The sequence below is a fragment of the Ciona intestinalis genome, unplaced genomic scaffold (assembly GCF_000224145.3).
Source record: "Ciona intestinalis unplaced genomic scaffold, KH HT000263.1, whole genome shotgun sequence".
NCBI classification, from domain to species: Eukaryota; Metazoa; Chordata; class Ascidiacea; order Phlebobranchia; family Cionidae; genus Ciona; species Ciona intestinalis.
Genome location: NW_004190584.1, coordinates 1 through 13,555, shown reverse-complemented (window position 1 = coordinate 13,555; position 13,555 = coordinate 1). Strand labels below are relative to the sequence as shown.

General features: G+C 36.4%; 2 protein-coding genes across 2 annotated transcripts; one reads left to right on the top strand and one right to left on the bottom strand.

Moving 5' to 3' along the window:
• Window positions 1-1,488: 1,488 nt before the first annotated feature.
• LOC100187353 (E2F-associated phosphoprotein) lies at window positions 1,489-3,389 on the top strand (the record flags this gene model as incomplete). Its single annotated transcript, XM_002123538.3, is given in 5 exon segments — window positions 1,489-1,581; window positions 1,756-1,887; window positions 2,271-2,379; window positions 2,626-2,736; window positions 2,998-3,389. Coding segments are annotated over 5 exon segments (743 nt in total), but the record flags the coding sequence as incomplete, so codon positions are not given.
• On the bottom strand, window positions 3,240-4,798 carry LOC104265518 (probable proline--tRNA ligase, mitochondrial). Its single transcript, XM_009859710.3, has one exon. The coding sequence runs from the start codon at window positions 4,655-4,657 to the stop codon at window positions 3,350-3,352; it is 1,308 nt and encodes a 435-aa protein (XP_009858012.1). The 5' UTR covers window positions 4,658-4,798; the 3' UTR covers window positions 3,240-3,349.
• Between the last annotated feature and the right edge of the window lie 8,757 nt (window positions 4,799-13,555).

The following is a 13,555-nucleotide window of genomic DNA, read 5'->3' as shown; positions in this document are numbered from 1 at the left end:
GTATTCTACCACATGCGTCTTCCTTTATTTCCTACGCCGGCGCAGAGCGTAAAAATGTGACGCTCATACACGATGTTTCGATCTCGTGGTTGGTTGGGCAGTTAGCACATTCCTCCAGATTGTTATATTATGAAACGTCATAATTAATAGTTACGTTACAATAGGACAAGTGACGTAACAATTGAACGAAAAGTTGTTCCAATTTTAAGCGAAGGAATGTAATATTAAATGCAACGCGTGTGTGTGCGTCTTAGCACTTTCTGGCTGTGTGCGTGTCTGCGGAAAAGGGGGCTGTCATGACAGCAAAACAGCCCCCCTGGTTGCGCCCCTGCCCGTACCCTTCCCTTAACTGGTGTAGGCTTGAAAAAAGCATAAAACACATTGCCATAATTTTCCCGTAACTGTAATATGCTTAAAACACATTCCCGTAAGTTTCCCTTAACTGGTAAATACCTAAAAAAAGCATAAAACACATTCCCGTTATTTTCCCATAACTGCTGAATACTTGAAAAAGCATATAACACATTCTCGTAATTTTCCCTTAACTGTAATATGCTTAAAACACATTCCCGTAACCTTCCCGTAACTGGTAAATGCTTGAAATAAGCATAAAACACATTCCCGTAATTTTCCCATAACTGGTGTAGGCTGTGAAACAAGCATAAAACATATTCCCGTAATTTTCCCGTAACTGTAATATGCTTAAAACACATTCCCGTAACTGCTAAATACCTAAAACAAGCATAAAACAAGCATAAAACACATTCCCGTAATTTTCCAATAACTGGTGTAGGCCTGAAACAAGCATATAACATATTATCGTAATTTTCCCCTCACTGTAATATACTTAAAACACATTCCCGTAAGTAACTGGTAAATACTTAAAAAAAGCATAAAACACATTCCCGTAATTTTCCCATAACTGGTGTAGGCTTGAAACAAGCATATAACATATTATCGTAATTTTCCCCTAACTGTAATATGCTTAAAACACATTCCCGTAACCTTCCCGTAACTGGTAAATACTTAAAACAAGCATAAAACACATTCCCGTAATTTTCCCATAACTGGTGTAGGCTTGAAACAAGCATAAAACATATTCCCGTAATTTTCCCGTAACTGTAATATGCTTAAAACACATTCCCGTAACTGCTAAATACCTAAAACAAGCATAAAAACACATTCTCATAAGTTTCCGTATTCCCGTAAATTGGTTTGCAGTTTTTCCCGTCTTTTCCGTTTTTTCATATTCCTGTAAATTAGATTGCGATTCCCGTCAGTCCGGTATTTCCGTATTGTAGTAAATTAGTATTACCCCTATAAAATGCATTTCAAATTAGCGTTTCAGTGTGAATGACTGTTCTGTTTTCACTTTCCTTTATCATATACAGTTTTTGTAGTAGGTCCACTTCTATCCCCATAGCCAGATGCCTGATGGAGTCTACGTTCCACAAAGTGACTTGTTATTTTAACTTTATATCTTTCAAGGTGAGGATGTCAGTTCATCTGAAGATGAGTTCGAAAGAACGATGAAAGATGAATTGGATGAAAAGATGAAAACATTAGAAGAATCTTGGATAGGTGAGATCATGAGACTTTATACAAAGTATCGTTCCTTAAACTTCCTATTGCCCTAAAATGTATGACCCATAAACTATCAAATTAATAGGTAGCATATCAAATATTCCATTGCTAAAAGGTAGACCACACACTTTTCATCAATTTAATATGCAAAACTTTGCCATTCTATTACAGATGATTATGATCTTCCAGCTGATTTTCCACAATCCACAAAAGATGCGGCAAGCTGTTCAACTTCTAAACAGGATGTCAAACAAACAAACTATTATGATAATGTTTACTTTGATTCTGATGAAGAAACTGCTGGTAAAGAAATGCTGATAGTTATCAATATGCATTCTATTCTTAACAATATTGTAAGACTGTAGTGAAGATAGATGGCGTATGATATATAGCTCAGTGCTCATCATGTATTAGTATATTTCACCATAGCAAATTCTTGGATTCATTTTAAAACATTTTAACTAGCTTTATGAAATAGAACAAATTCTTTCATAGAGCTAGTTAAATTCTCTTAAAATAAAAATGGTTTTATGCTTCTTGAAATAAGGTACTGCAAAGTTAGTTACAGCCACTCTCGAGCAATTAAGCGACAATCCAACCAGTAACTAACTTTGACGCACCTTATTTCAATGATTAGCTGCTTTATGGTATGATAAAACAAATAATCAGAATAATTCCTCTTCCAGAAAGCGAAAGAGGAAAAGAAAAGAAGAAAGTTGTCTCCAATGCAGATCTGTTTTACGATCCTCAAGCTGATGATGATGATCAAATATGGATTAACAAGCAGAAAGAAAGGTTGGTAGATTGGGTGTTTGGTGAAATACAAGTGCTTGGTCACTTAGATGCGGGTCTGTGTTACAAAGTATGAAAATAGTGGTGACATCGTAAAAAATATGCATATAAATACTTTTGCCTTTCATCTAAAACATCGCTTAAGATTGCTATGCTGTATTTTAATCGTCGCGCAATGGTGTTTGTCAATAAATAGTAATTCTCCATGTATCGTTTCATTATGATATAACTGCAATAAATTTATTTTAGGGGCAAAATACAAAAAAGCAAATCTGAAAGTTCTCGGAAACCCAACCAGAAAGAAAGTCCTCAGCTAAGTTGTCCTGCTTGTATGGCAACAGTTTGTTTAGATTGTCAAAGGTTAGTGTTAAAACTAAACAATTATCATTGTGCTTGTTTTAAATCTATTTTTTACATATTTGACTTGGTACCCAGTTGGAGCATAAAAGGTATGGAAGTGTGCATGCCTGGTAAAACAATTGTAAAGGCCTAATTAAGTCATTTGCACACTCATTTTATATGACAATTTTTAGAGTTTATACTCTTATTAAGTTATATAATATTGCTTACCCATTCTGAATATACGATAATATAATTTAAAAACAGGAGGTTTATTTTTAGGCATGACACTTATCAAAACCAATACCGAGCCATGTTCGTACTCAACTGCACAGTACATAAAGATGAAGTGTTGCATTATAAAGGACCTAAGAAGAAAGTCTTTAAGAGGCATAAACGCAAGCATGATGGTTCAAGTTCTGCATCTGACGTAGGGTATGTGAGAAGCACAGATGCAGAGACTAATCAACAATCTACCAATGATTCTTACCACCCTGTAAAATGTGAAACATGCAAGACTGAAATTGCTGTGTATGACAAAGATGATGTATTTCACTTTTTTAATGTCATTGCGGGGTAGAATTAAACACATTTAATTGAATATATTTTGCATGTAAATACCATGCGATTAGTTTCAAAAGTAATCATGAATAAATTCAACTACATTTTGTAAAGGAACATGTTTAGTTAACTGTTGGTCAGGGTTTTGAATAATAACTTCAGCGTATTGTTCCTCTGAGTTCAAACCTTTACCGAAAACTATCACAAGTGGATATCCAATTAAGTTTGCATGTTTCGTTTTCCAACCAATGCTACGTTTTGGCGTGTCATCAATAATGACATCATTCTTCAAAAGGGGATAGTTCTGAAGTTTATCGAAAACATTGTTCACAGCTGCTGTTCCATTTTCAAATTCTTTACTTCCTGTTTTAGGAAGTACAAGACAGACTTTGTAAGGTGCAATTTTATGAGGCCACCTCATGCCAGACTCCGTAGATAGAACTTCTAAACAGGCTGCTAGAATTCTGGTAACACCAAGTCCATAACATCCCATTTCGCAAGGCACTGGTTTTGAGTCAGGTGTAAGAAATGATGTTTTGAACATTTTCGAATACTTTTTCCCAAGATAAAAAGTGTGTCCTACTTCAATTCCATCCACTTGTTTTAATGTGTCTAGTTTCTTTTCAATGTTTGTGCATTCAGAGTTCCAGGCTTGGCCAGTATCAGGGCAGATGAAAATGTTGTCTTCCCCAACGCCTGCTAGTATGTGGTACTCATGGGAGAAGTCACCACCAATTAAACCTGACCCAGCTTGGGCTTTTGTCACCGGTATATTTAACTCTTTGAAAAACTCTTCGTAAATATTACAAACTGCATTATAGGTCTCAACTGCAGCTTTTTTTGTTGTATCAAAGGTGTACAGATCATTCATCAAAAACTCTCGGCACCTTAAAAGACCTCTTTGTGGATCTGGTTCATTTCGAAACTTAGTATTAGTCTGATATAACCTTAATGGCAAATGCCTGTATGATAAGAACTTATTGAAAGTCTGAGACAATACCTTACACACTGCTTCTTCATGTGTTGGACTAAGGCAATGCTTTGCCTCTCCGAGATTAGTCGTGATTAGTTCTTTACCAAAAGCATCCCATCTCCCAGACAAGCTCCAAATATCTTTACCAGACAACATGGACATTTGTACTTTCTGTGCACATATGTTTTTCATCTTTTCGTCAATTAAAGAGGTCAGTTTTTCTAGTGACTTCACCAAAGGAGGCATAAAATGATAGATACCTTTGCTTGAAGGTGATATAAAACTGCTTTGAAGTAATAAGTTAGCGCTTCTGCTGTCAGAGGCACGAAATGTTGATATGATGTTTTCTTGCATGTGAACGCTTCCATTCGAAATTGGAAAGGTTTTGGAAGTCAATACTCGCCTCATTTTAAATGTATCTCGCTGTCAACATAAAGTTATCGCCACAAAATACGCTGCACCACAATTCCCCAAGTCCTTAGTCTGTCGAATTTTAAATGATTCCACATGAATTAGAGTTGACGCAGGGGAATAACCCAAATCGATAACAAAGTCATAAGAAAATTGGTCCTACTAAAACCACAGAAACAAGAGATCATAGATCCAATGAATGAGCACGTTTTAAACAAATTAGCATAAGATAGTAGAGTCGGGGAAGATAGGACACCTTTAACACATAATATCCAAATAGCCTGATCGTGTTTTAAACAATTAACAACGGTCTATGGAAGTCGTGAAGATACGGTTTTATAATTCATTAAATGTTCTTTGTTTACTAAATGAAAAGAGAAAACAAAATGAAAAGGTGTTCCATCTACCCCCACCCTGCTACAATAATTAATCCTTTTACTACATCGGTCGACTGGGCTCGATCCAAAACAAATCTGAAGTAACCAACAAAACGGGTTCTAGTCGACATTGGTGACTGTGGAGCAGTAGGCAGAATGTATTTATACATGTATTATAACTAATGAAACTTATGACGTATGAGGATTGAGTGATTGGTAAAGAATATGTTTAAATACGCTTTGTACAACTCCTGTACTATGTGTTTACTGTAAACTTACACTAGTTAACGTTGTCGTCGCTTAAAAACGTTTGTTTTCATGAATTTTGACAAACCGTAATCACGCAGTAATTAGGTAATGTTAAAAGTTAATATTAATCATATGATGTTAAATTAAAAATAATGTTTCAATTACGATTAAGGATAATACGTTATAAGAGTAGTGCATTTAATGCGCCCCCACTTAAAGCTAATAGTTTGATTCAATCGTTGTGTAGATTTCTTATATAACACGTGCCGTCGTTCCCCGCCAAACTCCAGACAGTGTTTCCGCTATGTAAAGTGCATGAGGAAAGTAATTGTTAATTATTCGCTCATCGTGCGGTTTTAAATCTGAAAATTCAGTCCAAAATTGGTAAATATATATTATGATTTGATTTAAATCAAGAGATTAAAGAAAAATGCTAGAATTAAGAATTGAGATGAGTGCGGAAAATAGTCTCGCAAAAAAACAACAAGAACAACTGTTCGACGAAAAAGGATCTATATGACCACTAACGTGCTCTATAAAAAAGAACACAACGCGCATCTCCAATGTCGGCAAAGAAGAGAGGTGACACACTCTCTCTCTTTCGCGGGTCGTTCCCGTTTACTATTGTAGTCAATGGAGTCGATGACGTTTTATGTAGTTTTTCTTCGTTTTTTTTTGACTTAATTTAAAGTTATAGTGTAAAACAACTATTTTCTGATGTATATATATTTCTGGCCGGCGCCGTGGTATAGTGGTTAGCGCGCCTGCCTGTAACCCAGAGGTAATGGGTTCAGGGCTCGTTGCTGCTACCATTGTGGGCGTATGTGTCCTTGGGCAAGACACTTGACGGCAATTGCTCTAACCCAGTGGCTAATGGGTTGCCTAAATTATCAGAAATACATAAAAAAAATCCAAAAAAAATTACCCACAAAGTAACATACATGGTAACTCGTAAGCTGGCACGAGGTGTTAAACCCGTGTGATAACGACTGTCGTTTTCCGGCCACGCGAGGATAAAGTAAGTTACATCATTCATTCATACATTCATAACAAACCGTTTGTTTAAGGTTTTTAATTAATTTTTTTAAGTAATTGAATTTCCTAAACAAGTGGTAAACTGTAAGCGTTAACCTACTAAATAACTAAACTGGCCTAATAAACTTGAATAGTTGGTGTAGTTTTTAAAATAAACAGCCAAAATCTTCCAAAAATACTATGCGCCTATCTTTTACAATGGAGACGAGGGGAAATGGGGACGGAGTTGGCGGTCACGTGAATAGAAAAAAGAATATATCACGGTTTTGGGCAGTTGCGCGTTCTACTCTTTTTTATTTCTGTGGGTGGTTCCCGTTTACTATTGTAGTCATGGCGCCCTCTATAACAGGCCACAGAAATAAAAAAGAATAGAACGCGCATCTCTAATGTCGGTAAAGGAGAGAGCATGATACACTCTCTTTTTCACGACTCGTTCTCGTTTATTATTATAGTCAATGGGAGTCAGGGCGTTTTATGTAGTTTTTCTTCGTTTTTGAGCACGTTAGTAGTCACATAGATCCTTTTTCGGAACTAGTTTAATGGTTCGCACACGCAAACTAAAAAAATTCATTGGCTTTACTATGAATTATTTTGCATTTTTTTACCTGTTCAAAGTATACTGTTTCTATTTTACATATTTTTTTAATATTTAAAAACAGTAATCAGCTTTGACGGGCGTTTTATAAAGTCGTTATAATACTGTCGAATAATTCTGTAACCTTATTTTGCTTATTATTAAATGGGGGTCCGTAATAAGATAATTAAAAAAAAGTCTCGTCTGACAAAGTGTCCTATCTTCCCCCACCGTACTATATGAACACGGACACGTGCAACCTAATATTCTTGCAGTTGTATACCATATTCTATTCTATTTTGTATGGGTGAGGTCCGTGAGGACCTGGAATTTAGGCCAGACTTGGCCCATTACCCCAACACCCTTGTACGTCCGGAAGTGGCGTGCTCGCGGTAGTGAAGTTCTTTGTACATGTTTCGACTCTTAGTGTTCCGACCAAGTCCCGGTTCAGTCTGCGGACTATTTCTGCGAACTCGTTCTCCGTTCCGACCAAGTTCGGTTTTCTGTCCCGATTCCTGACCCGTATATATAGGACTCCATCTGCGAGCTCGTTCTCACACGATTCGCGAACAATATTCGAGAACTGCACTCGTACTTACAACGTCACAACCGGACACACTTCCACAGAAGGTTTATCCTCGTCTGGGCAGCGAGTCACCACATATATGTGCAACTTTGTGCGTAATTGTTTATTTGGACAACACATAAGTGACCGCTGGGTTGGAGCAAAGTTAGTATAGACCAAGTTAGGAAACGGATTGTAAAACAACGAGTCTTGTTATCCATTGTCTCGCGTCTATGGCGTCATAGTCGCCACCATTACGGAGCCCACGACATAGCATTTTATCATTGCTATGTGCTGTTTTTCGTTTAAATATTGCGGTTTTTTAAAAACTAAGCACTTCTGCGCGTAAAAATGGTTTTCTACTAATGTTATATCTTATCACAATAATAAACCTCACAAAAATAATCAACTTTTATTGAACACTTAATCGATTAAAGAGTAAAAAAAACAGAAAATATCAGGTTTACTAACCAAAAACATAAAAGAACATGTTTAAAATATAAAAATACAAACAAAAATAACATTACCATAAATACCAACGCATAACATTACCATAAACTGGTGTATCTAGCTGCAGTTTTGCATGTAAATTGCCGTGATTTTACTTTTTGGCTCACAAACTTAACACGTATACCCGGCAACGAAACTTAAGGTATCTTTGTAAAATTTGCCTAATATCGAAGTGACATTGAGGAAAACAATACTAAGTTACTATTTTTGGTCCTCTGCTTGAATTAGTAAGCTACCTTTTTTGCGTTACGGGTCTTTATGAAATTGGAAAACGCGAACACCTTATCTGCTAGTACTTAAGCAGTTTGGAGCTGCATGTCCACTCATGTTGGATTATAAATGTAGTAAAGAATGGCTCTGTAGATTCGTAGGTATGATCATATACTATTATGTAAACTAAGCTGATTGATGCTAGTCTTAATCGCCAACGAAAAATACCCTGTTAAACCACACTGTACGCCGAAAAACAGTCAAAATATTAATTTACTTCACATTAATTCCTAGATTTAATATTATATAACAAGATTTATATTAGAAATTATATTTTAAATGTTAAAACAACCGCTATACGTGTTTTCTAGCTTTGTATCGCTTACAAGAACTAAATAAACACATGCCGACCATGCATTTGTATAGGCGATTCACGCTCTGTGGGCTCCGTAATGGCGGACACGAGCGCCGTTTCCTAACTTGGTCTATACTAACTTTGGGTTGGAGCAATGTCCGTTAAGTGTCTTGCCCAAGGACACATACGCCGATCAGTGTTAGTACCGTTGAGCCACTGCGCCGGACTTGTTTACCATATAGTCATTAGGATGTTTTGTTGATGTTTTTGTGTCCATAGAAGGTCATATTAAATACCCAGCAGTAACGTTTTAATCGTATACGTTATTCAATCTCTATGGCATTAGTGCTTTCCCTCATTTACTTTTCAAACCAATCTGGCTCGAGCACCAATGCCCTGCATAACACGGATACATTACATCACAAAGTTATGCACAATTAAAACCAAATGTACTCATTGAGCCCAGCCTATACAGCAAAACGAAAGGCACCGACGCAGTAACCGAAGAACCATCATGGGTGTACCGGTATAGCGACCGACGTTTAAAGATAAGGTACAATGAACAATATGCGCTTGCCTGCGTATAAATACATTTTTGTGTGGTAGACCTATATGCTATACATGTAGGTATTGACTGTGCTTCGAGCACAGACTTAATGGTATAGTTTGTCCAAGTTTTACTTGATGTAAAAGAGATTGTATATTGTGCTGTGTAACGATAACAGCTGGCGTAACGTGATGTGCTTTGCACGTTTCCTGTCCCTTAATATAGTGTAACAACGCTGGGACTTTGCCTTGCAATAAAAGAGTAAAATGTTTCTTCTTGTCTTTGTATTCGCGTACATGTTTCTCGTTTATAAGGCTTACCAGCTGCTGATGTGTGGGTAGGCAGTCGAAGACTACTCGGCTGTTCTCACTGTATTTTTGTACCGTGATGTCATTTGTTTTTGTTTGTCGACTAATCTGAGTTGTCGACCTGGTATTTTGAAGTCGCTAGTGTTGTATTGGAGTCGGATTTCCATTGAGCGAGGTGCGAATACAGAGCTTAGGGCGCGAGGAGGCCGGAAGTTCAGAGTCGAATAGCCTACGGCAGGTGGAGTAGGAGCCATCTGCACCGCACTCTGCCCACAATTGCAACAAAACAACGGTCTTTTAGAACAGTCGTATGACTTATGAGATATCGAACACAATTCTTAAGCTGAGAAATGCCGTGTATGCAACAGACAGCGCACAAAATATGCAGTTCGGTCGAACAATAAACCATGGCCTACTTACAGTAATATTGTTCCATTTTAACGCTGCTTTAGCTGGTAACAATTGATAGAATTGTATATTTGTTAATGCGTTTTTTTAATTAAATTAAAATACATGACGTAACAATGGAAATGGATAACAACACTGCTGTTTGTTCCATGCAATAGGCCTTTCTTTTTCAAACGTAAAGTGTGAGTTACCCGGCTCTTGTAGTCTAGTATAGTAAAGTTAATAATGTTACTACATTATATGTTGCGAACATAGCTTAATAACACATGTCTTTATTAACGTAGTAATGAAACATGATAATATCTTCCTACGAAGAGTGAGGGGAAATTAAATTTCCTGAAAACAGACGGTGTAAACTAAAAATGCACTATGCTTTGTTGTCATTAAAATAACCAGTGGGGGCGGCTGGTTTCAACTTGAGTTCTTATACTTGATAGTTTTTGTTTCAGCGTTTGTTACATAATATCGTTGGTTGCGTGCAATAACTGTTTATGTCCAATTTTGACGAATATGAGATTTTTGTATATTCGGAATCAGAACATCATTCTACGTACTTTCATAAAATTTAATTAAAAAATAACTTTTAATTATTAATTTATTTAATATTTCCATAAATGTCTATGTCCGTTCGAACATATAATCGCCGCGCACAGTATGTGCATTGAAAAGGTAGCCTATACTATAATCACATTTTTAGTTCAGAGTGTGTATTAGACATGGAAGATGCTTGGTTTAATAGTAAGTTTAGTCAGAGTTTTTATTTAATTAGAGTTTATGCTAGAGAGTTTAGAGAATAAGGCCCGGCAACAGTTTGGTGTAAAAAAACAATACCAAACTAACGAATGACTAGAATCACTACTAAAGGAATTTTATATATAAGCAACGATTTACACGACGACACAACAGCAAAGCTTGACTAAATAAGTATCGAGGTTGCAACGTACTGGTTGAACAGTACAGCACATAACATTGAATGTTAATTACGGCGTCTGGGCTGTAATAGTAAGAATTGTGACATTTTACCCTTTTTTTTTATACAGTATTATTTGCTTTATACAGCTAGCTAGACAGCTAAACATATACAAATGTGTAGCATTTTATCACCTGAATGTTGCGTTACACAGATAAAAAACAAAACTTGCTTAGTATTAAAGAAGCGTAGATATAAAATAACATTGTTCAAATAGCATGCACCACGCAGTTATAAATCACAAGACCATTATTGTCTATGTCCACTGTATTTTCCGCTTGGTGATTATTTTAAGCTAATTAATGCCTATGTCCAAAAACACGGCGTAATTCAGTTGTTAATTAATTAAATAAATTAATATTTTTACTCGGGGTAGATGTGCCCATAAAGATTTACTTACTAAATTTCAAGTGTGTAGGACGATTTCTGAATTTATTATACAAATATTAAATTATAAAACTTGAAACGCGATTATCTCAAAATAGCTAAAATGGACATAGACAGTTATTGCACGCAACCAACGATATATGAGTAGCCACACGCTTTCTGTCTGTAGTCGGGCCTGCAAGCAGTATACACTTAATTAATTGACACCCGCAGTGTTTTTATTGTTCAGGTGGAATTTGTATTGTCTGTAAGTTAAGTTTTGGTTGTGTTTCTTCTCACTATTTGTAGTCCTATTATTTTGCGTTCCTTATCACGGTTATTCACGCACGACTTGTTTCACACACTTGTTTTAACGTTTCCGCGTGTTCAGTTGTTGCCGTTATTACCGTTGTCTATAATTGCTGCGGGTCACGTGTGGCGCTCTGCGCGCTTTTCCTGCTTCTATATTTTGGGTGTATCGGGTAGCTCTCGTTGTACTGCGTTGGCTAAAGATAGTATTTGTGTTTTGTCGACTAAAGGTTTAGATTGTTTGTGAGCGAACTGTTGTGAATCGTTAAAGGGGCATACCAACGAAAAATCAAAATTAGTGTATTGTTTGCTTAAATGTGATCTAAAGGTACCATCAAAGTTTTAAAATACGAAACAGGTTTTAAAAAATGTGTTTTTAAAACCGCAAACTGAACCGCTGGAATAAGAAAAATGCTGGCGGTGGCGCAATGCATAATGGGATTTTCCGTATAAGAAGTAATTTTACTTAAATTTGATCGTTTCTAGTTTCTAAAATACCGAAGAAAATTTAAATTTATTATACGATTTGGTATAATGAATGCTTCTTCTTTAAGAATATATAAAAATATTGTAAACATAGACTTCATTATGTTTTAATTTTCGGTTGAATGTCGCGACATAATATGCTGACTCTGCACTTTGTTTCCTATTAGTTAATTTTTAATACCTTTTTATATTAAAATGTTCAATATGTCTCACTGGTACCTGCTGTACCATTTTCTTTTTTGAAGAAGAAGCATTCATTATACCAAATCCAAAATAATAATTTGACTTTTCTTTAGTAGTTTAGAAACTAGAGGTCAAAGTTTAGTTGCAATTTCTTATGGGAAATCCCATATTGTCAAAACAGCGATTTTTTTATTCAGCGTTTTTTTGCGCGATTTTTTTTAAAGTTGTTTTATTTTAGTAAACTTTGATGGTACCTGTAGCTCACCTTTGGGCTTGTCTATCTATAAGCAAATTTTCATTTTTCGTTGGTATGCTCCTTTAAGGGGTATATCGGGCGGTCGTTGTACAAAAGGTGCTGTGTGCAATGGTTAAGTGTATATTTTAATGTAAATCGTTTTAGTTTTTATAGTGTTTTTATTAAATTATATGTTTTATAGTTAAGTCGTATTCCGTTACTTATAACAGACTATAGAAGTAAGGCCCAGCGTCCCGGACCAAACCACCGTTAAAAACATTTAAGGTCGAGTTACGTAATTCTGTAAATATGTATGAACGATGAACATTATTTTGCACATAGGTGTACATAAGGAGTTACAATGTCCTGTGAAGATATTTTAAAAGCTGTAGGGGGCTTTGGTCGTTACCAAAAGCTTCTTACCCTCTTACTGGTAGTTAGCGGTATTCCAAACGGTTATCTTGTTTTGACAATTGTGTTTGTGGGAATGACACCACCCCACCGTTGTTGTGTACCTGGCATTGAAGGTGGGATATTTTGCATGTTGTTATAATCGAACACGCAATAAACACAGAGCATGACCGCTGGTTGTTTTTCAGAGTGTCTTCGCAACAGCAGTGGACCGACACCAAACTACGATCTTCCAAAAGCGGTACCAAGCTCATAATATGTTAGGTTGTAAAGTGGTTAGGGTGCCTGCCTCTATATCACAGAGTGTTTGGGTTTGAGACTCGTACTGCTATATATAGCAGGGTAGGGGAAGATGGGACACATTTTCGTTTAGTTTTCTCTTTTTCTTTGGTAGTAAACAAAGAACATTCAATGAATTATAAAACCGTATCCTCACGACTTCCACAGACCGTTGTTAACTGTTTAAAACACGATCAGGCTATTTGGATATTAGGTGTTAAAGGTGTCCCATCTTTCCCCACTTTACTATACCACTGTAAGGCCATGTGTCCTTGGGCCACTGGGTTGTGGCTGCCAGGCGTTCATGGCAACGTTCATTTAACACCAATTGCTTTCAATCCATGGGTCCCTTCTGGGTTATCTAAATTGTCATCCATACAAAAAAAAACATGAAAAAATAGTTACGTACCAAGTTACATGTGTGGTGGTAACTCGTAAGAGGGCACGAGACACATGAAACAGAACATCTCTTGCTATAACGATTGTCGGTGCCTGGCCACGCAAAGAAATAAGCTACA

Excerpts from the sequence above, each read along its gene's own strand:
- LOC104265518 (XM_009859710.3), bottom strand. The coding sequence starts at position 4,657 with ATGAGGCGAGTATTGACTTCCAAAACCTTTCCAATTTCGAATGGAAGC.